We start from the raw sequence: 27,943 nt of genomic DNA, 5'->3' as shown, positions 1-27,943 counted from the left end.
GGGCCAGATGAGCACATGTTGGCATAGGTGGCAAAAGGTCTCACGGCTGCTTCACTCTCCCACACATGATTTCTCCTCCGCCTTGCTCAAGAACTCCCTTCAGAATATACCTGCCCCCTCACCACCCTGAGTTCACCCAGTCAATGTGTCTAGCTCCACATTTTGATCTCTCTCTCTGTGATGACTGAGTGATGTAGGGAGGGCCTTCTGCATGCCAGGGGCACCAACTTGCCCCCCACATTGAGGGACCCAGGCATCATGTGATGCCACATGCCTGGCAGCGGCTGGGGATAGGGAGCATGGAGGGTGATCTTCACTCTTTGTGTGTCCTGCCCCCACCCAGGGCACGAGCGCTTGCCCAGTGCAGGCGGGTGAGTTACTGGAAATAACATACAAAAATGCTGTATATTTTTTTTTGGGGGGGGGGAGGATTGCTTTGTCAAAATGTGTACATTAGGCAAAACTGCATGTGTGCAAAACTGTGTGTTGCGGGGGGTGGGGATCACACTAAAATGCAGCTGAATGTTCATCGGGGTTTTTTTTTAAAAAAATAAATCACAAAATTGATGTAGAAATGTAGAGAGGAATGGAAATATAAGAAACTGGGAGAATCCAAAATTGACAGATTCTCTACAGCCCAAACATGAAAATAATTAGTGCCTGTGCTTCATTTTCGTGCTGGTGGGTGCTCAGAATTTCAAGGAAGTCAGCAGCAGTTACTGTCCGATGGCTGTTTTTGCTCCCTGGCTGCTTGCCCACCCATCACCTAAGTTATCCAGGAAAACCTCCTTGCCTCGTCTACAGTTCTTAGATGGGGACTGTTCAGAAGCCTGGCTCAAATGATCCTATTTAATGTGTGCCAGTCAACATGGCGAATGAGCTGACCTTATAGCTCCAAGGCTCCCTTATTTTTCACTATTATTTGCTTGCACAGATAACATCAACAGGCTCCCGTGAAGGCCAAGAATTCCACACAAAACAGTCTCATTGCTAGAGATCGGCAAATAAAGCCTGTGCTGTGTTAAAAGAACATAGAAGGGACATGGCCATTGTTTGCAGGTCATAACACCTATTTGTTTGCTATTGCAATGAACGGTAACATTCCATTTGCTATGTAACTTACTGTTTTTTTATATACAAAAATGTTGTTATGATTAATATGACATGCAGCGCAAGGAGCAGCCTTATTTAAATGCAAATCAACTGATTAATTGGCTAAACTTTGCAGCCCCAGTTAAAATGATCTGGTGGACGTTTCCCCATTCCTATGATACTGAGCTATAGCTGGGATAAATTCATTATATAACATAGCATGGAGGAGAATCGCAGATCAAGTTTTCTATGTGGTTAGACCACTGTGTGCATAGACTTTCTCTACATTCTGGAATTCTAATTTTATAATGAATTATTATTATTATTATTATTATTAATAATAATAATAATAATAATTTATACCTCAGCCACTCTGTGTGGCTTCCAACACATATTAAAGGTAAAGGTAAAGGGACCCCTGACCATTAGGTCTAGTCGTGGCCGACTCTGGGGTTGCGTCGCTCATCTCGCTTTATTGGCCGAGGGAGCCGGCGTGCAGCTTCCGGGTCATGTGGCCAGCATAACTAAGCCGCTTCTGGCGAACCAGAGCAGCACATGGAAATGCCGTTTACCTTCTCGCCAGCGCGGTACCTATTTATCTATTTGCACATATTAAAAAATAATAAAATATCAAATATTAAAATCTTCCTGATGCCTTCAGATGTCTTCTAAAAATTGTATGGTTATTTATCAGCTTGACATCTGATGGGAGGGCATTCTGCAGGGAGAGGGAGTTCCAGAACACAAAGAAAACCTTTGTGAGTAGAGGTCTTTGCATGTAGGTTTTCCCCTACAGACATTCACACATGATGTGTGGATCCCAAGGGTGGAGCCAGTGGCAGCATGTGATCTTGGGGCAGAGGCAGAAGAACAGCTCCTCAGCTCTGTTCTTTGTGAGATTCCCTTTCATGTGAGATTCTGATAATGCGCATGCATGTGTACCATTTCTCAGCAACTTGAACACTCACTGTTGTTGAAGGAACAATTCAGAGTATGGCCCGGGCGCAATAGTGAGCAAAATTAAAGTTGAGCCCATGATGTTAGATGGATAATGTTAACTTTTGTTGCAATTTATTAGAAAATGGTGGACCATTAGTCTAAAAATGAGGGAGGGGGGAAGATTGACCAAGAAACAAGTTTAACTTTATGCTCTTGAGAAGGTCACCCAGATATTTAGCAAAGTCAGTCTACAGTTAATTTGCAGTGCAGCTGAGGTCTAGCCGGCCAGGTTCTGCAAAGCTTGTTAAGGTCTGAGTGTCGGACCCATCTGTGGGTGTTGTAGTAATGGTGGAATAATGGTGGCCTGTGAATTCTTATGCCTTTCAATGGTAGTCACTGAAAGTGAAGGTTTAAAATAAAAAATTGAAGGCTTTTCAGGGATAACAAAGGTGCATATAAAGTCTCTGTTTTTAGTTCATAGAGTCCTAACTACAGGTCGGTTACATTTTGTGTGAGGCATTGCTATCATAGGCATTGTGAGATTGGGGGTGAGAAAGATGTGGGGAGGGAGAAGTGCAAGAAAGAAGGTGGGGCAATATTTTTCCTTCTTTTGCATAGTGTATGTGTGGGGGTTTTGTGTTAGCGTCACATGGATAGGTTCTTCATCTATTCATCCATCAGTTTTCATTCGTGGCGAGAGAGACTGGAGATCTCAGGGCATGTTTGTTTGCATTCAGTTGATTGCAGAGAGTTGTGTTTGTGTGTGTATGAGGGGTGTGCATGTTGTTGCATCAAATCAGCCATATTGATTTGTATACTCTCGGGGGTAGGGTTATGTTGTTGTCTTGTTGGGCAATGTATGTAATAAAGGGAGCCACACCAGGGTGAAGGAATCCTCCTTTATTGGTCCCCATGCTAATTTCAAATTGTTGGTTAGTTTTTCTAGTAGGGTTGTTTCCCATACTGTTTTGTACCAGTGGTCCATTTTCACTCCTGACAGATCTTTCCAGTGTCTAGCTATGACACTCCTAGCTGCCAAGAGTATGTGACTTATGAGTTCTTTGTAGTGTGCGTGTGCATTGTTGTCTTGGAAAGCATTTAATAGGGCCAGTTCTAGACTGGCTTCTAATACCTGTTTGATATTTCATAGATTTCTTCTAAGACTGATGTCAAAAAGCATTGAATTTGGGGGCGTTCCCACCACATGTGGAGGTATGTGCCTGCAGAGGTGCAAGCTCTCCAGCATTTAGGTGAGGTTCCTGGGTGTACACTGAAAGTGAAGTTGTGGTTGTTTTGTCCCTTTCACAAACATGCATACCCCACAAGTATCCAGGAAAAAGTGGGGGTTTTGGGGGGGAGGAGAAATCGTGGTGCGAAATCTCAGCAACCAAAATGGCTGCGTGCTGTTGCAATAAGAAACAGGAATATGATGTTGGGGAAGATGGCGTCCCAGATTTTTGCCTCAAAGTGTTGGAGGGAGTGCACATGGTTTCTCAGATATTTAGAGAACAGAGTTTATACTTTAACTGGGGTTCTGGATCCTGATCCACCAGCCAGTGCTGTTGTATAAATAGCCTTCACTGAAAGGCATGGAGCTTCCGCAATACTAGTGCCTAGTTCCTATTTTGTGCCATGCTCAGCAAACTACCAGGACTGATAGAAAATGGAACAGATCCAATGGGTGAATGCTATTTCACACTCATGTCCAGCTTGTGGGGCTTCCTATATGATTTGGCGAGCAACTGTGGGAGCTGAATACTAGGCCGGATAGACCTTTGGTCTGATCCAGCAGGATTCTTCTTATGTTCTTTAAAAAAATAATAATCCTGGAATGTAAATCATATGCAGAAACTGACCAGAAAAAGAAAGGATGACTTTTGGGGATGATTGCATTAAGTGCGCTTGAATGGAGGAATACACTTCAGACCTGTTTGGGATGCCTAACTCCAACAAAGCATTCTAGTTACAGGCAGAATTGAATGGAGAGAGGAGAAGGAGGCCTGGTTGGAGCTCTCTAAGGATGTGCTGTGATAATGCCGTATCCAGTGTCTCAAACAAACTTGAAGGGATGGGAGATGTGTTGCCTTTGGATTATTTGACAGGAAGTAGACCGGATATCTCAGAGGGGCTGATTTTGAAGACTGGAATGAGGCCACAAAGTAGACAGGGGAAGGAAGATAGCGCTACAGGATGATGGTTCTAATTTTGTTTGGACCAATTTGCATATTTCATAACCACTGACTCACCAGCAGGCAAAGCGGTGGCATTGTTAGACCTGAGTGTTATGGCGGGGGTGGGGTGGGGTGGGGTGGGGGAGATACATAGGAACGAGCAGTACTTAAGAGATGATGCTTGTTGGTAAGAGGCATTATTTCCTTTATTCATAGGCAGTGAATAGTTACTGTTAATGATGTGCAGTGCTTTCACTGAAATTGTCCAACTTCATTTGAGCAATTTGTTAGCTGCTCCTATTGATTGTGTTTTGTTGGACGCATAAAAAAACACTGGATAAAAAGGGGAGGATCTGTATTGTGTGGTGAGTCATTGAAACTACGGCAATAGATAATAATGGATTCATTAGGGAAATACTACGGGTGAAGATCCTTTAAAAATGAGCAAATAAAAGCTCCAGAAATGCAGTTTAATCTCTGCTGGTAAACAGTATCGTGCTCCATTATTTAACACTGTAACAATTCATACAGCCACACAGGATTGCAACAGTTCATGCTAAAGGAAAGTACAGTAATAAAATGAAAGGATTAGATACGGAAAGAGTGTTGGCAAAGTTGATGCGGCCTTAAATGAAGTCAACATGCTGTACTTGTACACATGTGGCAAAGAAGCACAGTGATTCCTTTTTCATAAAAAGAGGAGAAATGTGCAATTTCACCCAATTCTCTAGCAGTTTTGCCTAGAAAGAGGGAAAAGAAGTTAGTGGGTAGAGAGAAATGCTGTGATATTTCTAAGAAGATGTAGGCTTGCACACATGTAAACAGCTTTGGATGCATGGATAGGTTGCTGGAAAGGAACCCATGAACATAAATCAGAAGTTTGCATAGATATCTAAGCCTTTCTTAGGCTGCAATCATAATTTTGCACTTTCTAGAACAATAAGCAAACCACAAGAAATTTGAAATTTGTACATCTCCAAATTTTGTGGTGCGGTTTTCCAGCCAAATGTTTGCCAAAACACATATATTAGTGAGTGGAAATTGTGCATGAAAATGAATGTATTACTCAGAATAGCACACAACTATGCAATATATTAAGGAAAATTGCTTGCAAAACTATGTACACCAGTCAGCACTGCATACAAAATTGTGTTTATTAGAAGAAATTCACTCTGGTGAATTTTCAATATTTTTTCAAAAAAAAGATTCACCAGTTGTTGCAGAAATGTGGAGAGCTGAACTTAAGATAGGAGAAACGGGAAACTGGGAGAACCAAAATGGTCAGATCCTTCCATCTCTAGCGGTGAGACTTGCTTCTAAGTACCGTATTTTTTGCTCTATAAGACTCACTTTTCCCCTCTTAAAAAGTAAGGGGAAATGTGTGTGCATCTTATGGAGCGAATGCAGTCTGTGCAGCTATCCCAGAAGCCAGAACAGCAAGAGGGATTGCTGCTTTCACTGTGCAGCAGATGATCCCTCTTGTTGTTATGGCTTCTGAGATTTAGAATATTTTTTTTCTTGTTTTCCTCCTCCCAAAACTAGGTGCGTCTTATGGTCTGGTGTGTCTTATAGAGCGAAAAATACGATAGATATTCCTATGGTTATGCAGTGAGTGAGGATACAATCTGTGTTATCTTACTTGGAAAGAGATGCAATTTGGATATGACTTCAAATTCAGATCCCAGCAGCATTCCCAGGTTACTTGTCCCATGTTGACAGCTTATTCTTATGGCACTAGGACTGGACCGGGGCCAGAGAGTGCATTGGTGCAAGAAACTTCAACAACCACAGCAAATCGAAAGGCCTTCCCACAGCTTTCATAACAAGCAGCAGGGCTAAATCCCCTTCAACGGCGAGTGTGAAATTGCTGGTATTGAGAGGAAATCAGGTTGACTTTTTTTCCCAGTGACTCAGCTCTGCATTTTGCACCTGCCTTTGAAGATCTACATGTTTTCCCAACACACTCAGCTTTTCATAATTAGTGACTTAATAGCTAATGCTGTGTTGTGCATCCAAGCTTCAGGCAGCCCTTAGAAGGTGGGGCTGTCTAAGAAGGAAATCACACACTCACAGACACGTGTGCACGCACGCGCGCGCACACACACACACACACACACACACACACACAATGTGTTTCTATTGGGGGGGCACACGTTCATAATAACAGAAATGAATAAAAATTCAGTGCGGCCAGCCATTGTACCACTATCTCTGCAGAGAACCCCAGTGCTGCATATATTTTACTCTTGCCTGGAAATAATTTACTAAGTCAAAGCAAGAAATGGCCGTAGTTCAATGGAAGAGCATGAGGAGGTCCCTGGTCCATCTCCAGGTAGGGCTCACAAGCAACCCTGTCTGATATCCTGGATGGCCTCTGCCAGTCAGGATAGGCCAAGGTTATGGAACTTACGGCCCTCCAGATATTGCTGAACTACAGCTGCTACAGCTCCCAGCATCCCTGGCCAATGGCCATGCTAGGTGGAGCTCACGCCTGGAGGGAGACAGGTTCCTCACCCCTGGGGTAGACTGTCATGGTCCGAGTCAAAGTCCTGGCTGAGGACGTCGGGACCGAGGGCAAGACAGCAGGAACGGGAGCAGGAACGGGAGTCCGGAAGCCAGGAGTCAGGGAGCCAAGAGTCCGAGGGTCAAAGAGCCGGGAGTCAAGAAACAAAAAGTCCGAGGGTCGGGAAGCAAGGAGTCATGAATGCAGGGGTCTGAGGATCAAGGAGCAAGGAGACAAGGAGTCAAATGCAGCAAGGCAGGAAAAGTATCGCTGTGGCAAAGAGCCAAAGGGAAATGCTGACCTTATTTCCCTTCCCGGCTCTTGCAACCAGGTGCTGCGAGTTACCAATTGGTCTCATCTGTGCAGCCACACCTTGCCTCTTCAGAACAAACTTAGGAAGGCCCCACTCCTGCAGAGTCCTACTGGTCACAGGGCCTGGCTCCTGCACACACTCCTGACATAGACAACGCCAAGCTGCATGTTCCAGTGACCCGACAGCCTTCTGAGTTCCTAATGCATTTGACTCTCTAGCCTCTCTGGGTGACGATTGAAGACCTAGTCTACTAGATCAGAGGGACCTTTAGTTTGACCCAGCTAGGGAGTGCTTATTTGGAGATGGAGGTACACAACAGGTGGGTAAAACTAAGGCTGGGGGGGGACTGGATGAGTGTGACTCTCTTGGGTTCCATATCCCGAGGGTTCATCAGTACTTTTATGCCAGAGATGGGATTGCAAGCAGAAGGCCCCAGGTCCTTGACATCTCTAGGAAGGACTGCAAAATATGGTACTCTTTTGTGAAAACCGGAGGACCACTGCATGTCAGGGTAGACGAGACTGAGCTGCATGGCCTGACTCAGTAGAGAAGCAGCTTCTTCGAGTCTCCATGTGCTGGTCCCGTGGGTTTCCATGAGTCCAGTCCAAGGTCGAGGGTGCAGTAGGGAGGCAGTCTGTCAAAGCTGAAGCTGGGTCCAAGGCAGGGAGTCGGGTGAGGTCAGGAGCTCCGGCAGAACAGGGTGCAGCAGGAACTGGTTACCAACAATGTTTCTCCCGCAACTTGGGACTGGGGTTGGCTTTTATCTGCCCCAAGGCATAGGGCGGCCCCGGTCCACATGTGACTCGCCTCTCCTGGCCTGGAGGCAAGCACTCCTCCTGCAGGAACTTAGTTCCCTCCACCTCTCTGCCCTGAGCCTCTGCAGCTCAGGAGAGGCTGGAGGGTTACCAGACCCAGAGGCAACCTCAGTTTCCCCTGATGGGGCTGAGAGTGGAGCACCTGCAGGCAATGGGTCCTCCATCACCTCAGGAGCCAGAGCAGACTCAGCTGGTGCCTGCACCTGAGGATCCAGCACAGGTGAGGACCCTTCAGGCTCAAGCCCCAGCCCCGGCTCAGCTGGTTCTGGAGGCGGGGACTCCTGTGCAGGCTGGGATTCCTCAGGTTCAGTCTCCGAGTCCGAATCCCAGGCCATCACACTCCACCTCAAAGAAATTTGTTTCTGTGTTATCAACTCACCTATTAGTAAGATGTCCCCTCCTCTTTCTGTTATTAGGTTATAGACAAAGTTGTGTTTATCCAAACCTATAATCAAAGAATGACTTGAATTCAGCTCCTACAGCTTTCTGACTCACCCAGCTGAGTCTTTCTTCTGCTAATTTTACGTGGGTGGGCTTTGCTTTACTTTAATTTGTGGCCTTTCTAAAGTGACTCTGCTCCTCCAGCCAGCATTATTTAAATCTTCACTGCAGCTTTGCAGGAGGAGATGATCACCACCATCTGTGTATTTCTTTCAAGTGCCCAGAGTGCTCTCCACGCATTATCAAGTTACCATCCTCACAGCAACCCTGTAAGGTAGGCCAATGTCATCATTCCCTTTTATTTCCAATGTTCAGCTGGTGAGTGGCATGGCTGAACATTGCAAGAGAGAGGTATCAGCAGGCTTGGGGGAGCCCCAAGGTTGGCAGAAGCAAAAAACATAGAACCCCCCCTTAAAAAAAAAACCTTGATGAGAACTGAGTGTGCTGGACCCTTGAACAAGAATCTTCTGAACGTTGGAAGATTCAGGACAGGAAAAAAGAAAGGACTATGCAGCACATAGTTAAGTTACGGAACTTGTTATTATCTCCCTCGTCTGCTAACACATCACTTGGAGCCAGCGTGGCTTTAGATACCTATTAGGTCCATAAATTACCATATAGCATGTGCTGAACACAAAAAACAGTGGCAATTTGTTGTTGACAAAGGACAGCTGGACATATAAAGGGCCCCATTACCTTCAGGAGCTTAGGGCCTCATCAAACCTAAATCCGGCCCTGGAGGCAGGGCCCTATCCATTTCCATCTCCCACAGAGCCCCTTCCTTTGTTCTCCTTACAGAGGCTAACCCGGCTTGAGTAACTTTTAACACTTGCTGGATTCAAGGATTAGAATTATGGCACTCAGCTAAACACACCAAGCTTTGATTAAATTCTAACACTTGTTGGATCCAGGGATTAAAGGGGACTGGAACCTTCAAACTCATAACGCTATAATTCTCCCAGGGCTGGCCACATGGCTGAGCTCCAAAACAGTGGCTGTGGCAGAAGAGGCTGTGACCTACATTACAGAGCAGCCCTCTGTTTGAAGGGCTGTCTGGTCCAAGCTTGATGTACAGAGAAAGAACCACAAAAGGGAAGTGCAGAGGATTGGTAAAAAAAGGTAAAGGGACCCCTTAACATTCGGTCCAGTCACGGACGACTCTGGGGTTGCGGCGCTCATCTCGCTTTATTGGCCGAGGGAGCTGGCATACAACCTCCGGGTCATGCGGCCAACATGGCGAACCATACAGCACATGGAAACGCTGTTTACCTTCCCACCGGAGTGGTACCTATTTATCTATTTGTACTTTGACGTGCTTTCGAACTGCTAGATTGGCAGGAGCAGGGACCGAGCAACGGGAGCTCACCCCATCGTGGGGATTTGAACCGCTGACCTTCTGATGGCAAGCCCTAGGCTCTGAGGTTTAGACCACAGCGCCACCCACGTCCCGCCCCTACCACAAATCTCTGACCATTGTAATGGGGGCGGGGATCTATCCTTTTGGCCAAAGGATTTAGAGGAGTTTTAGTGAAGCAATCTCATGCAATAAATGCTGTGAATTGTCCAGAAGGCCTCCCCCTTCTAAATGACAGGACCAGAAGACCTTAGTTTCTTACTGCATGGATAATGAATAGGACCCACAGAATTCAGAAATTAGGAGGTTCTTTTTATCTTTAAAGGCGGGAACTTTTGTCACACAGGAACTAAAGGAATCGGAAAACAAGGTGACAGCTAGGATAATAAGATCCTAGCATGAACGCAGGTGAAGGTAGTAAACCATTGTGGATGCTTTATAGGAAAGCTTTGGGGAAATTTTATTTGATTTTTACACCTTTTTTGCAATAATAAATTCATTCTATGCCTTACCTATTTCTATTTTGTGTGTGTGTGTGTGTGCGTGCCCGCACATGGGGGGGGGGAGAATCCCCAGTCTGGCACACCACCCTTTACCGCTGTCATTACTGCAGACTTTATAGATCAGAGATGTGTCAGCATGTTAGCTTTAGCTGTAATGCCTTTTTGTGTGAAACCTTATGGGCCTTGCAGCCACCTTCTCATACTGAAACTCATAAAACCGTTCTGGCTCCCATATTTATTATTTAATTTCCTTTTCGTCTGCAAAAGCCGACGGGGAACTTTTTTTTTTTTTGAGATGCGCACCTGAATGCAAAGCTTAGGGATGACAGACAAGAGTGAATGGGGCTAATGAGTTTTGATAATGCACCTATTACGGGTGGCTAAACGGAAGTTTTTAATTAAGAAAAAAACAAGCTAAGCATGAAATTCATTTTTTGGGGGGGGAACAAACATGATTTAAGTTAGAGCTGCAGAAAGGAAAGCGGAGAGGGACTGTCTAGCTCAGTTGGATAGAGCAGGTGCTTTGCTTCCAGAACGTTCAGCCCCCGGCAACTCCAAATAAAAGGTGATAGGAAAGAATGAGACCCTGTCAGAGCACAGCGTTATGAGCAAGAAGAGCAGTGGGGAGATCTGGATGCTAAATGCTGCTTTTCAGGCCTCACTACTATATACCCCTAAAGCAGCAGCATACCACTTTAAACAGGCACGGCTTCCCTCAAAGAATCCTAGTTTGTTAAAGGTGCTGGGAGTTGTAAAGAGACCCTTATTCCCCCTCACAGAGCGACCATTCGCAGAATTCCATGGGGAGAGGAATTGATTGTTAAACCACTCTGGGAATGGCAGCTCTGTCAGGGGAATAAATATCTCTCCTCAAAACTCTCAGCACCCATTCACAAACTACAGGATTTAGGGAAGCTTTTAATGTTTGACGGACTATTGTATTTTAATATTTTGTTGGAAGCCGCCCAGAGTGGTTGGGGAAACCCAGCCAGATGGGCGGCATATAAATTAATTCTTCTTCTTCTTCTTCTTCTTCTTCTTCTTCTTCTTCTTCTTCTTCTTCTTCTTCTTCTTCTTCTTCTTCTTCTTCTTCTTCTGGGGAAATTGTGACTCTCTAAAGTGGTACAGCACAGCTTTAAATGTATAGTGCAGATGGGAACCTAGAAATCATAAAGATAAGGTCTTTCAGGATAATGGTGGCCGCATCTGTATAAACATGGTAAAGGGTGAGGTTTGAACCAAGTTTGTTGTTGTTGTTGTTGTTAAGTAAATACTGCTGTTGTTGTAAAGTAAATCTGAAGATGAAGGTTCACAAGATAAAAATACAGGATAACAGCACAAAAATAGTTAAAACAAAAACAAAACAACAAAACAAAACAATAAAACATCTCCCACAAACATGCAAAACAGATGCTTCACCACTGAGCTGATAACATCCCTATCATTGTGTGTGATAAGACAATGACTTTGGAGTTGGCAACTGGGAGATGGCAAGCACATCTGTGCAATGTTAGAGGATACAAGAAACCAGCAGTATCCCAACTCTTGTCTGAGTCAGGGACAGCCATTTATGCAGGGATTTCGTAATGTGTCACGGTCGTTGTCTTTGCACATGGGTGGCCATGTGGCAGGGTGGGAGTGGGCATGTGGTATTCACAAGGCAACACATTCTGAGCCATGCTCCCCCCTCCCATTAAAATATAACCATGGAGGTGGGGAGTATGAAAACTACCCTGCTTGGCATGTTTCCTAAATTCTAATGTGAAAGCTTGGATTTATTTTGCTGAACAGCATATTAAAGGGTCAAATCCTGCTTACCCTACTCTATGATTAGTCCTACTAAATTTAGTTCTAATTATAGCACTTAATCCTTTGCTCACCCAAGGCTGAAATTTCTAGCAACTTCAAGGGGCGCTCTGCTTATAAATTTTTATTGCCCAAGAAAAGAGGACTCAGCTGATTTGGAACGCGAGGATGTCTCTCAATGCAAATTCAAGCAAAGGAAATTCGTGCAAGTTTGGAATAATCGGGGTTCCACAATATAGGGCCTTAGATTACGATGAATTACAATGCAATGATCTTCCTCAGTCCTGGAATTCAAATCCTGCCCGGGGGATTAACAGCCGAAGATGTGATGCAAAATTATATTTTTTCCACATTATAATTTGATTACATCGGATTTATTATATGCATGTTCTAAACACAAACAGCTTTGGGGGGGCGGCGGTGGGGGGGGCACGTGCCCTAGTTAATGGAGGATAGTTCTCTATTTGGAGGGCTGTTTGGTTGCAAGGCTGTCTGCTCCAAGTCCATTTTAAAGGTAAAGAATTCAAAGAAGGGAGAGCAGTCCGGACCTTGAAATTGCTCAACAGCAACACCTAGACAGCAGATTTGCAGCCTTCCTTGCCATCGTGGCATGCACTGCATCTCAATTATAAATTATAACAATTCCTAAATTTGAACATCTACATATGGCACCTGCAGATTTTATGCACACCTGTGCCATCTTCTTTTGGTGATACATTATGGGACATTCCTAAACAGTTGGTGGTTGTGGGTGCCTTAAGGACTGCAGTCTAGAACGTCCTACCTCATGATCCCCTTTCGGTATCTGAGACCCTACTTCATGCTGGGTCAAGTTTGGCAAGCCGCTATGAGCAGTAGGGCCTTCTCAGAAGTGGCACCAATTCTGTGGGATGCCCTTCTGAAGGAAGTTCCCCTTGACTGAACAGTGAAAATCTTCAGATATCAAGCAAAACCTGGCTGTGCCAGAAATGAGGATATTGATGATAATAATAATAATTCAATTTATATACCACCCTTTATCAAAAGATCTCCGGGCTGTGTGCAACATTTGAAACACATGATAAAACATCAATGATAAAAAATATAATAAAAACATAGTAAAAAGCACACTTGCAGACAGCCTAATAGTAACATAATCATCATAATAACAGTTCTCTCCCCCACACTTTCACAGGCCATAGGCCTGGGCAAAGAGGGGTGTTTTTCCTTGATGTCTAAATACCTGCAAAAATGACCTTTGCTTGATTTTTTTGCTTATTGGTGGTCTGCCTTTCTCTTTGGGCCAGGTATTACAGGTTTCGTATTTCTGTTGAAATGTTTATATTTATCTGCTCCTGTTACGTTCCCCGCCCTTGATATTTGTGTTAGGCTGGGTTTTTTGTTTTTTTTTAAATGTTTGCAGAAGTTGTGTTAGCTACTTTGGAGTTTGTTGTAAGAAAAGCAGGATGATTTTTTAAAAAAAAATCAAAACAGTTCTAATAACAACAGTACCCGTAGCTAATGGCACTCAAATTACATTTGGTTCACTCTTCCATTGGTAAAGGAATAGCTTGGGTCCACTGTTAGAAGTGGGTCATTGGGCCTATTTGAAATAAAATCTGGGCAAAGTTGATGAAGCAGCAATATTTTACTGGAAATGCATACTTGCAAGGCGGGCCACCCGAAAAAGCGTGCGCACCCTTTTTATTAAAAAACATGACTATATATACTTTTCCCCCAAGCATAAGCCCCTCCTTTGCAAGCCAACTATGAAGGGGAGTGCACAGTTTACACCTATCACGTCCGCCTATTACAGTGTTAAATCCGCCCCAATTTCCTTTCCCATTCCTCAAAGCCCCTTATTTGGTCAAAGTCTTTACACACTATTTTTTAGTAATAAAGCCATGTTCCTCAATTTCACTGAAGCATGCAACATTTGTTCTTCTTTCTAAAAGCCCCTTAGAATGCTCTATATACTATGGAAAACCTGTGTTCCTCAGGCCCTTGGCATCATATCATGTGGGTGCCAAGGAGGGAGAAATGTTGGAAATGGGTGTGCCAGAGAAAGAGACAAATGCAGACCCTCCAAGTGACTCTATATTCCAGGGAAAGTGCTCGATTTACAGAATCCAGCCCGGTTTCTGATTTGATCCTGGAATGTCTTGCTTTTCCTTAGGACGTCCCTACTTTCGTAGGAGAAATGTTGGAGGGGATGCAAAGGGTGGCAGAGAGAGAGAGAGTGTGGCATTTGCCCTCCTATGTGTGTGACATCATACTAGGTTCATAGGGAAAGGGTTAACTAATTCTAAAATGACTAACCAATGGGAACCCAGGGGGCAGAGTTAACTGTATATAAGGTTTAAGCACAGAGGGTATTTTAGTTAGAGTTGTTGAGAGGTCAGTCTAGTGTTAGAAAAGACAGAAAACATAAAGCTATGGGTTGGGCTAGTCTGGTGTGAGACAGTGAGAGAATTTGTTAAGAGGAGTCAGTCAAACAGTTGAGATAATCAGTCAGAAGGTATTAGGAAGGTATAGGCCGGTAAAGAAACTAAAGTTAAGAAACTGACATAAATATTATCAGAGAAACAATAAACTTGTTAATGTCTGTAAAATAAACTTGGGTTGTTTTGGGGGGTTTTTTGGTTCACTTTTAACAACTGACTGGACTCAGTGTTTTTACCAGAGAGTAACTGGTTGGTAGGGACGTGGGTGGCGCTGTGGGTTAAACCACAGAGCCTAGGACTTGCCGATCAGAAGGTCGGCGGTTCGAATCCTCACTACGGGGTGCGCTCCCGTTGCTTGATCCCTGCTCCTGCCAACCTAGCTGTTTGAAAGCACGTCAAAGTGCAAGTAGATAAATAGGTACTGCTCTGGCGGGAAGTTAAATGGCGTTTCCGTGCGCTGCTCTGGTTTGCCAGAAGCAGCTTAGTCATGCTGGCCACATGACCCGGAAGCTATACACCGGCTCCCTTGGCCAATAAAGCGAGATGAGCACCGCTACCCCAGAGTCGGTCACGACTGGACCTAATGGTCAGGGGTCCCTTTACCTTTTTAACTGGTTGGTGGCAGCGGGGAAGCGAGCACAGGGGTGGCACAGGGATCAATAGACCGTTAAACGCCTGGGGACCCTGTGTGATGGCCACACAGAGAGAGAATATTTAGGGAGTTCTGGACCTGACACCACCCAGCCCTGGCTTAGAGCTTTCCTCCTAACAACAGCGTCATTGCCACTTACCTGGAAGATGCAGGGCGGTGATGAGGCCAGAGCGGTTTGGGCACATCCAGCACTCTCACCTGTGTACCTGCAGAGTCTCAAGCTCCTCTCCCTGTCTCATCCCTTCACTTTCCAGGTAAATGGCAAGTGGCTGGGGAAACCCAGCCAGATGGGCAGGGTCCCTCATCCCTCCTATAGAAGCAGCCAACTCCGACAGCCTTTGGAGTTCCCTGCTCATCAGATCCTTGATCCATCTTGCCTGAGCGGCTTCTCCCTTTCAGCCCCATAAAAGGCTATTTCAGAAGGAAGCCTCATCAAAATTTCAAGATGATTCCCCGTACTCTTTACGTCCAGGAGCATTCTTGCTACTTGCACACTCTGACCCCCGCTATGTACATGCGCTAGGTGCACATTTACAAATCTGACAATTGACTATAATGCTTGGACCGTTTAAGAGTTAACCACAAACTGCTAAAAGGGATAAACATTCACTTCAGTAGCCATTATATTCCAAGCCAGTGCATCTGTCATTTTTAATTTAAATCTGTATTACTTAGCTGTCTAAAACTTTGCACATAAGTGACAAGAGTTATCCATTCTTTTCTGTTACGGGGGAAATCACAATTTATTTTTTTGCTGCCTACTTACTGGGTAAAATGTCACAGTTCTGCAGCACATTAGGAAATGTGGAAAATAAATATTGTGTAGTAATATGAATAATTACTTCTCCTAACCAGTCAGAGACATATATATATATGAATAAGAAAAAGGGATACTAATAAAGAATTAAATGACACTATCATCTATGAACTTGCACTATGCACATAAATTAGAAACATAACTATAGTAAGTTAGGGTTTTTCTTAGTCACTTAATGAAGTAGGTTCTTAGGGCAATACAAAGTCTTGATGCTGCTTATTTAAGTAATAAGCAATCCAACAATAACTGACAAGGACAAGCTTGCAATGAATTTTTAACACGTTAAAGAAGCACTATGTTAATGTAGCTTTTTTAAAAGTTCACCCTCAAACACTAGGCACTTATCTACCCCATACATTGAAAGCCCCCTTTATCACATTAACTGCTGGGTTTTTCCCCAAAGAACCCTGGGAACAGTAGTTTGTTATGGTTTCTGAGACCCTGCCTATCACTGTCACAGAACTATAACTCCCAGAGTTCCCTGGGAAGAAGGATTGGTAATGAAGCCACTTTAGATGTCATAGAATCACAGATTTGTAGAGTTGGAAGGGATCCTGAGGATTGTCTAATAATTCACCCCCCCTCCCCCAAATGCAGGAATATACAGCTGTCCCATACGGGGATCAAAACCTGCAACTTTGACATTATCAGCACCATGCTCTAACCAGCTGAGCTATTCAGGTATACGATGAGCCCCAAGATAAAGGATTATGGGAAAAGTGACTTTACAACTAGGAACTAACTAATTGCGTCAAGGTGCAACCCTCTAGGCCAGTGATGGCCAAACTTGGCCCTCCAGCTGTTTTGGGACTACATTTCCTATCATTCCTGACCACTGGACCTGTTAGCTAGGGATGATGGGAGTTGTAGTCCCAAAACAGCTGGAGGGCCAAGTTTGGCCATCACTGCTCTAGGCACTGACCTGGGAGTGTCTCGTTAAACTTGGTGTCAACATTTGTGGGGGTGCTTTCAGATGAGCTAGAAGTCTGAGATTTCTATGGGATATCCTGATTCGTAAAAGGCACACATGCTGAAAATAGGACACTTGTACAGTGGTACCTCAGGTTAAGTACTTAATTCGTTCCGGAGGTCCGTACTTAACCTGAAACTGTTCTTAACCTGAAGCACCACTTTAGCTAATGGGGCCTCCTGCTGCTGCCGCGCCTCCGGAGCACGATTTCTGTTCTCATCCTGAAGCAAAGTTCTTAACCTGAAGCACTATTTCTGGGTTAGCAGAGTCTGTAACCTGAAGCGTATGTAACCTGAGGTACCACTGTACACTTCAACTTCAGATGGGGACTGAAAAGCACTCTGCATGCAACCAGTTTCTGTGGTTCACATAACCACTGGTTTGGCAGGGCTATCAGTGTGTGGATAGAGTCATGCAGGAAATGTGCATCAGGTTCTTTGAGGGTGGGTATTGTTGTTGTACAGTAGTATTGGTGTGCGCGATTCTTTCCTAACCTGGTACCCTGCAGATGGTTGCTGCCAGTCAATATAGACCACCGCTGGGAATCCTGTGGCCTTCCAAATATTGCTAGACTACAACTCCCATCATCCCTGAACACTGGCCAGTCTGGTTGGGGCTGATGGGAACTGGAGTTCCACGGCATCCATAAGCCACCATGTTGGTCACCCCCAAAATTATGGAGTGAAAGCAAGCCCTGGCCCCCTACAACTAAAATTTGGCATGGGAAGAGCAACGGAGGAAGGGGAAATCCTACACAATCCCCTAACCTTTTATTTATTTTTAAATTTTATGTCCTGTTTGCATTCTAATACAGCCAATGTAAACAGGTGCCCAATTTGCATCATGCAGTGTGCGAGAGACAGTACATTTTGAACCACAATTGGCTATATAAAACTGAACGTTTGCTTAAAATCTACAACATTTAAAAGGGGGAAAGTTGGGATTAAAGCGAAAACAAGAATGGGGTCTCCCTCCAGGGGCGGCCCAAGACACTTTGGCACCTGAAGCAAACCACAAAATGTCTCTCCCTACCACACCAGGGAAGAAGGGTGAGTGAAGATCAGGAACAAGGGAGGAATAAAGATATATACAGTCGTACCTTGGTTTTCGAACAGCTTAGTTCTCGAACGTTTTGCCTCCCGAATGCTGCAAACCCCGAAGGGACTGGTCGGGTTTGTGAACTATTTTTGAAAGCTGAATGTCTGACGGGGCTTCCGCGGCTTCCAATTGGCTGCAGGAGCTTCTTGCAGCCAACCGGAAGCTGTGCTTTGGTTTCTGAACGTTTTGGAAGTCGAATGGACTTCCGGAACGGATTCTGTTCAACTTCCAAGGTATGACTGTATCAGGAACAAGGGGGGTTGGCAGAGTGAACAGCAACACTGGGAGACTGGATCTACTGTCTCTGTGGATCCTGCTGCCTGAGGTGGTCTCCTCAGCTTGCCTCATCGGAGGGCTGGCGCTGCCACCACCTGAGGTTCACGTTGGTCATTACATATTATATTATTATTAATAATATTTTATTAGAAGAAATTTATTTATAAAAGGAGATGGGAAAGAAAGAAAGAAAGAAAGAAAGAAAGAAAGAAAGAAAGAAAGAAAGAAAGAAAGAAAGAAAACCGAGAGATATTAAAAAAAGAAAAAAATACTGTTATTTTACCATAAATTAATATACAGATGTGTATATTCTTATTATCCCAATACACGTGTAATTGTCAGTAACCCAACATATTCTATGTAAACTCATTCCAAATATCATTGTACGGTATTTATCCAACGAAAGTCCATCTATAAGCTGTCCGTTCATATGTTGTCAAGGGGGAATCGTATCTCTTTTCTCCCAATTCATCAGCATCAGTCTCTCAGCCACCGTTAGGGTGCGTAGAATCCATTTTTACTCTCCTGTTGTCAATTTCCATACAATGGGTATATAGTTCAAGAGCCTATTTACCTCTGAAAATCTTAAATTTTTCCATAGTGGCTTGTTTATATAGTCCAGCACTTCCTCTGCAAAGTGTGGGATATAGGAGCCAACTCCTAGGGGCCGAGGGGGCTCTACGCTGCCAATAAAATATTTGATGGGGCTGCCCCCCCCAAGTTGATGGGCATTGCCATTCAAATGGTGTGTATCCACCACATCATGTGATAGATTATGAAGGGCGGGGCTTACCTGGGCCCCCCAATATTTTATTCAAGTTGGCACCCCTGGTGAGGGACATAGTGAAAGCAAATGTTTCAAAGAAGCATTGTCCATTCCATAAAAGAAGAGCAATGAATTATGGCAAGGAGCTGCCAGCTCTGTAATCTGGATACCCTTGCACATAGCAGAGGGAATTCCAAAATGGCAGCTACCTGTTGTCGAAGAGCAGCAGCCATGGCGCATGCAACAACCTTGTTTTTCTTTCTTTCTAAAAATCTCTCGAGCTATGAAATGAAATGTCTTTGGCGGTTTCCAAGCCCCCATTCATATTGGTTTTCCACGAACATATTGGCTTTTCATGTGCTGTGTTTTGCCAGCGTAAGTGATTTGCAGAAAGCCAATTTTGAGGCTTGAAGGTCAAGGATGATGGGCTCATCTTAACTTGCGCCGCTGCTGCATTGCATCATTATTTTGTTGCCCAATGTCAGGCAGCGCACTCCTTGCATAAGTTCTTCCCTCAGGCTATGTGGTATCTCTACTGCGACTGGCACAAAGGCATAGCTGGAGGGAGAGGGACCTAGTCGTCTGCAGAGGGTGTGACATTTCCCCCCAGCAAGGAATGAACTTAGCAATAAGGCGTACCCACCAGACAAGTAGGATATGTTAGTAGCACAGAAAGCCAACTCTTAAGTTAGTAATTTCCCCCTTAGTTTCTATTGTAGTCCCATTTGGTTTTGGCATGAATTCAGATTATTTAATATTTATGTCTCACTTAAAAAAAATAAACATTCGGGAGACTTTGCTGTTTTTAAAGTCATAATTAGGACAAATAGTAATAATCACATGTAAAAGAAAGAGTATACAAGAAGTAAATAAGGAGGCCATTTGCAGGATAAAGGAAGTCTTTTATTTTTGTGTTATGTTTTCCTTGTGTAAGGGGATAGGAGTTTGATTTTGATAATTAAATTGTCAATGGTGGGTTTGTGTGGATGTATGAGTTGTTGTGGGCTATGTTGTAAATAAAGAAATAAATTTTGAAAAAAAATTCAATGTGGCTAATAATAATAGTAAATCAATATAAGAAAATATAGGAATTAAATCACACATTCAAATTAAATCAAAATACGCACTCAACAAGTAAAACAGCAAAAGGAAACTGCATTTTATATACCATCCTCAGCGCAGCCATAATATCATTTTTTTTACTTAATAGACAGGTCTTTACATAATAGAAATAACTGTAATTGGGAGATGTGCACTTTTTGTCCACCCCTATTAATGCAATAGGGACACGGGTGGCGCTGTGGTCTAAAGCACAGAGCCTAGGGCTTGCCGATCAGAAGGTTGGTGGTTCGAATCCCCATGACGGTAAAGATAAAGAGACCCCTGACCATTAAGGCCAGTCGTGACTGACTCTGGGGTTGTGGTGCTCATCTCGCTTTATTGGCCGAGGGAGCCGGTGTACAGCTTCCGGGTCATGTGGCCAGCATGACTAAGCCGCTTCTGGCAAACCAGAGCAGCACACGGGAATACCGCCGGAGCGGTACCTATTCATCTACTTGCACTTTGACATGTTTTCGAACTGCTAGGTTGGCAGGAGCAGGGACCGAGCAACAGGAGCTCACCTCGTCGCAGGGATTCGAACCGCCGACCTTCTGATTGACAAGTTCTAGGCTCTGTGGTTTAACCCATAGCGCCAATGCTGCCCAACCCAGGCATTGGCTCAGAATTTACATCAAGCATCAATCTATATACTAAGGAAGTGGTAATTTTAGGTCCTTTCTTGTGGGGGGGGGATGTCACAGTGGGGGACTGGTGGACCTCAAATGCTGTGGGACTCTCTCCTACCAACTTCAGTCCCCATAGGCAATGATCAGGGATGGCGGCAGTTGTTCTTCCACAGCTCCTGGAGAGCTATTTGTTCACCAGCCCTCCTTCAAGAGGGCAATGTGCATTACTTCTCTTACTTAAAGTAATACCCTCCAACATTTCTCCGATGAAAATAGGGACATCCTATCCGTGGCGGAGAGCAGGTGGGGGTGTGCCGTGCCGCCTGTGGGGGCGTGGCGCTCAATGCGGAGGCGTGGCAGCCGCGATGGCACCCTACCAGGATTGTGGTGCCGGGGGGCGGTATGTTCCCCTCACCCCCTCTTCCTCCACCAGTGCGTCCTAGTCAATAACAACTATTTTTATTGTTCTATGTTGCTTCCAACATAGATAAAAACATAACAAAACATTAAACATTTAAAAAACTTCCCTATACAGGGCTGCTTTCTGATGTCTTCTAAAGCTTGCAGAGTTACTTATCTCCTTGGCTCGGGGGTCGCATAACTCCATACCCTCCAACATTTCTTCGATGGAGCATTTTGTTCTTAGAAGAAGTGGTTTGAAATGTTTAAGACTCAAATCCTAATGCCTATGCTTCACTGCATGTCCTGAGATGGAGTGTGTCCTTGGTTGGAAATATATTATAAAGGAATGAACAGAAAGCTGGCTTAATTTAGTCCTTTCCGTTCTAAGGAGAGGGGAGGGAAAAACCTGTGAATGTACAAATGGGATTAAATGGCTTACATTTTAAGTCTTTTACTATAGATGAAACAGATCCTAGAATTGTATCTTTTCTCTCTGGGTCATTTGTTTGCAGCTCTAGGAATTAGAAGTCTCTCTGTGTGTGCCTGCATTTCAAAATTAGACTAATGAAAATGAGCAGCCAGATAAAGTCCAGATGTGTGAGAAATATTTGGATCAAAGGAGGTGATTCAGCGCTCGGCATGGGGCTCGTATTTTTTGCATGGTAGTGGGCTCTAGGAGGAGTCATGCCTAGTGGTGAGAAAGGCACATGTTCTGCATGTCTCGAAGCGCCCAAAATAAATGCCTGGCATTCCTAGTGAATGGATCCTGGGCTGCAGGGATGGCAGTGGGTGACAATGGCTGCAGTACTGCACAGGGTTATGCATGCACGGTGAGCCTTCTTTGAGTAGGAAAATAGCAATAAAGAGCCAAACACCAGCTGAGTCTCTGGTCCCACAATTTGAATCTTCCACAGATTATTTCCATGTTGGGAGAGTGGGGGGATAAACCAAAGATATTCCTCTGATCCGTTGTCTTATTTGACGATCGTTGTTGTTGTTTAGTCGTTTAGCCGTGTCCGACTCTTCGTGACCCCATGGACCAGAGCACGCCAGGCACTCCTGTCCTCCACTGCCTCCCGCAGTTTGGTCAAACTCATGCTGGTAGCTTCGAGAACACTATCCAACCATCTCGTCCTCTGTCATCCCCTTCTCCTTGTGCCCTACATCTTTCCCAACATCAGGGTCTTTTCCAGGGAGTCTTCTCTTCTCATGAGGTGGCCAAGGTATTGGAGCCTCAGCTTCAGGATCTGTCCTTCCAGTGAGCACTCAGGGCTGATTTCCTTCGGAATGGTTTGATCTTCTTGCAGTCCATGGGATTCTCAAGAGTCTCCTCTAGCACCATAATTCAAAAGCATCAATTCTTTGGTGATTCCAAGTAAAATTATCTTCCATAAACATAGTTTTAACAATGAGTCTGTAAGTGACGGTGAAGGCCAATTCTGGATCCACATGTCCTTCCACAGTGGGGACATAGGTTTCCAGGCGGGAGTTGATCACGGTGAGGGTTTGCCAAGCGTGCCTTCCTCTTATCACATTTCTCTCTTTAGTCCTGAGTGTGAGCGTCTTCCGAGTCCATGATACCTTTGGTAAAGGCTGTTCTCAAATTGGAGCGCTTGCAGGCCAGTGTTTCCCAGTTGTCAGTGTTTATAATACATCTTTTTAAAGATTTGTCTTGAGAGAGTCTTTAAACCTCTTTTGTTGTCCACCAGCATTACGCTTTCCATTTTTAAGTTTGGAATAGAGTAACTGCTTTGGAAAGACGATAATTAGGCATCCGCACCACATGACCAGTCCAACAAAGTTGATGTTGAAGAACCATTGCTTCGACACTGGTGGTCTTTGCTTCACAACACAGATTTAAATCAGAAGACTTGTTTATTTTATTTATTAATTAGATTTATATACCACCCTTCAACATAAGATCTCGTGGCGGTTCACAGAATAAAAAAAACCAGGATAAAAACAAGGAAAGAAGTCGAACAAAACGCCGGGGGTGTCACATAAAGCACACTCAATGCACATTGAAAGCACATTGCTGCCCCCAAAGAACCACGGGAACTGTAATTCCCTCCTGAAAGAGCTACAATTCCCAGCCCCCTGAACAAAGTACAGTTCCCATGATTAGTTGGGGGGCAGCCATGTTCTTTTAGTGTGCATTGGTTGTGCTTTAAATGTACAACCCTACTGCATTTGCCTCGTCCTCAGGTAATGTCTGTCCAGTTCAGAAGGTCAACTTGAAGCTATGAATGTGCCTCCTCCTTTTCTGCTCACCTTTATATCCTGTTTCTGTTGTGGAACCAAGGTGTGCATATGGTTCCCAGGCAGCTCCTCTCTCTGCCAGGTGTTGATCAGATCCAGGGTTCTTCCAGATGGGGGCTTTCTTATGCAGACAGGTCATTCAGATTTGCAAGCGACGGTGATATGTGACTGTTCCTTTAGTCTCACATTTTCCATAGGCATTCCACTGCTTCCTGCCCACGTTTATTTTCTCTTTCTCAATGCTATGTGTTAGGTTGTGGGTGAACATATCAGACAACACAGTGATTCTTCAAACAGCTTTTGTTTATTCAGAGGCCAGAACAGAACTGAGCTGAAGGGCTCAGTCAGCCTGCTTATATAGAGCTCCAGTACAATGTTACTGTAGCAACTTTCTAAAACTATCCAATCACTGAACGTCACTTTCAATCCTTCATTTGCATAACTATCTACAGTATCCCCCTGCTGGCCCAGGGTGAGAACTTCAGTACATAACACTATGTATGCACAGTTACCTTTCTTTCCATTTCCCCATTATTAGCTTGCTGTCTATGAATTCCAAAACTTTATAAAACAGAAACATCCTTGGCGGTCTAACTACATCCTGCTGGCCCCTCTGTGTGTATGAAATCACATCTAACGTTATGTGCTATTCTGTCCAAATGTTGTTGTGCAGTGGAATCTCTGTGTTTCGGGGGGGGGGGGAATCTTTCTACTCTAGCATGGAAGAAAGAAGGGCACAGGCCTGCCTAAAGGCACCTTTCGCAGGAAGGTTTTTATTAAAATTAGAGGAGACATGGAGCCGGGGTGAAATTGCCAGGAAAGAAGGCGGGGGGGGGGAGATGCCCCATCTACCTCCTTACTGCCTTCTGAGATAGATTGTTCAACATGAAATATGCACCAAATTGCATGCTGCTCTATATAGCTTTCACAGTATTCTTCTTCTTAAATAACCTTAATGACAGGACAGCTGGACTGTGAGGCATTTTGAATCCCCTCTGCAAAATTATGCAGGGAAATGATGGAATTCATTAGAAACTGCTTATAAGTTCATTAGAAATTGCTTATCCCCCCCTTCCCCCGCAAGGCATGTGTGTGTGTGTGTGTGTGTGTGTGTGTGTGTGAGAGAGAGAGAGAGAGAGAGAGAGAGAGAGAGATGCACAAGGCCAAAACTCTCTATTTCCTTGTATTCTTTCCCCCCATAAAAGGAAAAATATTATCATTGTTTGTCATTGTCAAGCTAGGCTTGGAAACGTGATTACCATTAGTGGAAAGGATGTAATAACATGGGCTGAACAGCCTTCTCCCAAGTACTGCATTAGGTCCACTTCATTATAAAGTAGAACTGGGAAGAAAGGAGCTCTGGGATTGCCATCTAGGATTTCAAATCAGCAGAGAGTCAGCTTTGGGGCTTTCCAAAAAAAGGTGCAGCTCCTAAAGTGAGATCATCTGCAGTGCTGTGCTCTGCTTCTCCAGTGGGAATTTATGAGGGTGGGGTGGGGGCTGCAACAAAATGTTGCAGTGCAGCATTTTATCCAATGCGATAAGAAATACAGTTATTTACTTGTAAGTAGATGAGAAAGTAAATGAGGAAAAAAGGGGGAGGTGATAGGAATCAAAGGTGTATTTGTCTGTCTGGTGACTCCCACTATAAATAATCTAGTGTAATGTGCTCTTACCTGCAAAATCCAGACCAGGGTTTGGGTTTCTTAACCACAACATGGTAGGCATCTGACTGAAGGCTAGAGGTGAGAGAGGAAATTTCATTTGGTTTGCATTTAATGGGACATCTCCCTAATGTATGATTCCCAAAACAAAAGAAATTGTTCGTATTATAAGTAGTGGTGAAGTTCTCATTTTTAGTTGTTTTTTTCCACATAAATTGACCCAGAGCAACCTACAAAATAACACAAGCATCAACACCAAGTATAAGAAACCTGGGCCGATACAGTGGTACCTTGGTTTACGAACATAATCTGCTCCGGAAATCCGTTCTTAAACCAAAGCATTCTTAAACCAAGGCATGCTTTCCCATAGCAGCGGGAGACTCAATTTACAAAGGGAACACACTCAACAGGAAGCGGAACATGTTCTGCTTCCAAGGCAAAGTTCACAAACCAAAATACTTACTTCCGGGTTTGCAGTGTTCTTAATCCAAGTTGTTCATAAACTACGCTGTTCTTAAACCAAGGTACCACTGTAGTTCAGCAATTTCTCACTCCATGGACATTGTCCAATAACCCAGTAACAGAGAAGATTGACAGCTTGGCTCCACCCACGTTGGTTGTTTAATTCCCACCTTCCAGCCTGGTGCGATTCCTGACCTTTGCAGTAGCAGCATGTTTGTGAGAGCCATCGAATCAAGGCACCCCGTTGGCATATTAAAATGTGTGCTGAGTTGCACTGTTACTGTATTCCTTTGCCACAATGGCGGATTCAGAGGTTATTTCAGAATTGTTCTTTTGAGACAGCTATAAACGCAGAGAGAAACGTGGTCCTGGCTGTTTGTTGATGCCCTCGGAGTATTCCGCAGGTCACTGGGAACTCCGCGGTCCACATTGTATTTACTGCTTCTCGTAAGGTTGTATAAAATTATAATTGATTTGTGGTTGCTATTAAACCATCCTCTGGTAACAAGTTTAAAATTGATTGCGAGCCCCTTTGAGACGTATAAAGAAATGCAACATTAAAAACACATTTAATCCGGCTTTGGAATCCATATGTTTCTTTTCATGAAATGAGACTTCAAAAGCTGCGGTTTCTCTGAAAGCCTGCACAAACTCAGCAGGTGACGCCATAAATAACCTGGCAATCAGTATTTTTTTTTTTACCTGTCATCTCGTGGAACCATAAACTACTTATTGTACCATTTCACTTCACGTGGCTCCAGCAACTATTAATGTATGTGTACAGTAACTTGTAAAACATCTAGTTATTATTCTGCCCATATTAGCTCTTTCATGCTAATGATTTATTTTTCATTTTCTCCAGGATATAGACCTGCAGCTAACTGGAATTGATTTATAAGTGGGGAATCGGCAGCAAAGGGATGCTCTCTTCATATCGCAACTGTGGAAAACAGAATTGGCAATTGAATGTCGCCTGACAAATCGGGCAGAGTGAAGATGCTGCTTCGGCGGGAATGAAGTCACGGGGAGATGTCTCTCATGTGCAGAGGCTTTTGAGAGTTTTCTGACAGGCCCCCCCTTCTGGAGGCTTGAGCCATCCATTTCATTTCCCTGCTCCCTTGCCAAGAGCACTGCTTCACCTTCTCCCTCCCCACCGAGTGGATACAAATAAGAGTTGCTCCAACCACAGCAGGGCAACTGATGTGGGACCATGGCTTTTCCAACATCCATGTGGCTGAACTGCGTGTGGAGAGCGATGCTGGTCCGCCTGCTGCACATGGGATTGGATGCCACCTTCACCCTCTGCATACTCGGGTTCTTGCTTCATGCCGCCGCCGTCTCGTCGCAAAAGTTGGATGATACCGACCCGGTGGTGACCACCAGCTTCGGGAAAGTCAGGGGGATGAAGAAGGAGTTGAACAATGAAATTCTGGGGCCAGTCATCCAGTTTCTCGGGGTGCCGTACGCCGCTCCTCCAGTCGGGGAGCGCCGGTTCCAACCTCCTGAACCGCCGTCTCCTTGGCCAGATATCAAAAACGCCACCCAGTTTGCACCGGTGTGTCCCCAGAACATTATAGAGGGCAGGTTACCTGAAGTCATGCTTCCTGTCTGGTTTACTAATAACTTGGATATAGTTTCTACCTACGTGCAAGAGCAGAACGAAGACTGCCTCTATCTGAATATATATGTCCCAACTGAAGATGGTGAGTTATTTACAGGAGAAGCAGGGAGATCTTTTTGTTTCGACTTTCCTATTGAAGTTCTTTACTATTAAATCATGTGTACTGGTAGCCAGCACGGCTTTCTTGTCTGCATGCCAGCTTTTTCTTCCCTCCCAACTTCCTTTTTATTTATTTTTTTTACTTTATTTCACATCTATGCATGTGGCTTTTCTATGTATGCACCAGTTCTAAGCCTCTACTACCGTCCCTTCTCCTCTGATCTTGTCTCTACTCATTTTCCTCGTCCTTCAGCACGTGTATTTCTTAGGTCAAAGTTGGTACCTAAATGCTCATTCCCACCCATTGACTTCTGGGGAAAGATGCATCAACATCTTGATCCATTGCATGGGTAGGCCAAAGGAGTCGGGACTCAACCGAGTAAATAAATGACGTCAATAAGCCAGGCCATCTTGAGCTTAGCTAGCGGTATTGCATGCTCCTACTGTCTTGTCACGGAGCTCCATGTTATTTTCTAGTCTTCTATTCATTTTTCAGTCAAAAGAATATCCAAGGAATGTGCCAGGAAACCCGGCAAGAAAATTTGTAGAAAAGGAGGTATGTATAAAGTGGGCACCAATAAAAGAATAAAATCGAAAACTGGGTTGGAGAAACAAGAGAGAAAGATGGAAACTGTGCAGAGGAAGACCAAGTTAGAGCATCTTAAAAGGAAAAAAACAAATGAGGCTGCTGTTGTTTATTATTGTAGTGCAGGGAGAAGATACAGCTTGTAACCAATGAGCTTGAAAACTGGTTAAATAGAGGGCAGTTT

The 27,943-nt window shown here is 44.3% G+C and overlaps 1 protein-coding gene across 8 annotated transcripts in view; it reads left to right on the top strand.

Moving 5' to 3' along the window:
* The window catches only part of NLGN1 (neuroligin 1), a 652,944-nt gene that overhangs the window by 142,139 nt on the left and 482,862 nt on the right, over nt 1–27,943 (top strand). For 4 of the 8 annotated variants that reach the window (XM_081910897.1, XM_081910899.1, XM_081910896.1 and 1 more), the window contains exons 2-3: nt 26,316–27,156; nt 27,670–27,729. In XM_081910897.1, the coding sequence (XP_081767023.1) occupies nt 26,664–27,156; nt 27,670–27,729 (553 nt within the window). In that variant the 5' untranslated portion in view covers nt 26,316–26,663. The remainder of the gene's footprint in view (nt 1–26,315; nt 27,157–27,669; nt 27,730–27,943) is intronic. The other 4 variants (XM_081910903.1, XM_081910902.1, XM_081910901.1 and 1 more) reach the window with 1 other exon arrangement.

This window comes from Podarcis melisellensis, assembly GCF_964234715.1.
Source record: "Podarcis melisellensis genome assembly, chromosome: 5".
Classification (NCBI taxonomy): Eukaryota; Metazoa; Chordata; class Lepidosauria; order Squamata; family Lacertidae; genus Podarcis; species Podarcis melisellensis.
The sequence above is the reverse complement of the archived record's forward strand: the minus strand, read 5'-3'. Positions and strand labels throughout refer to the sequence as shown.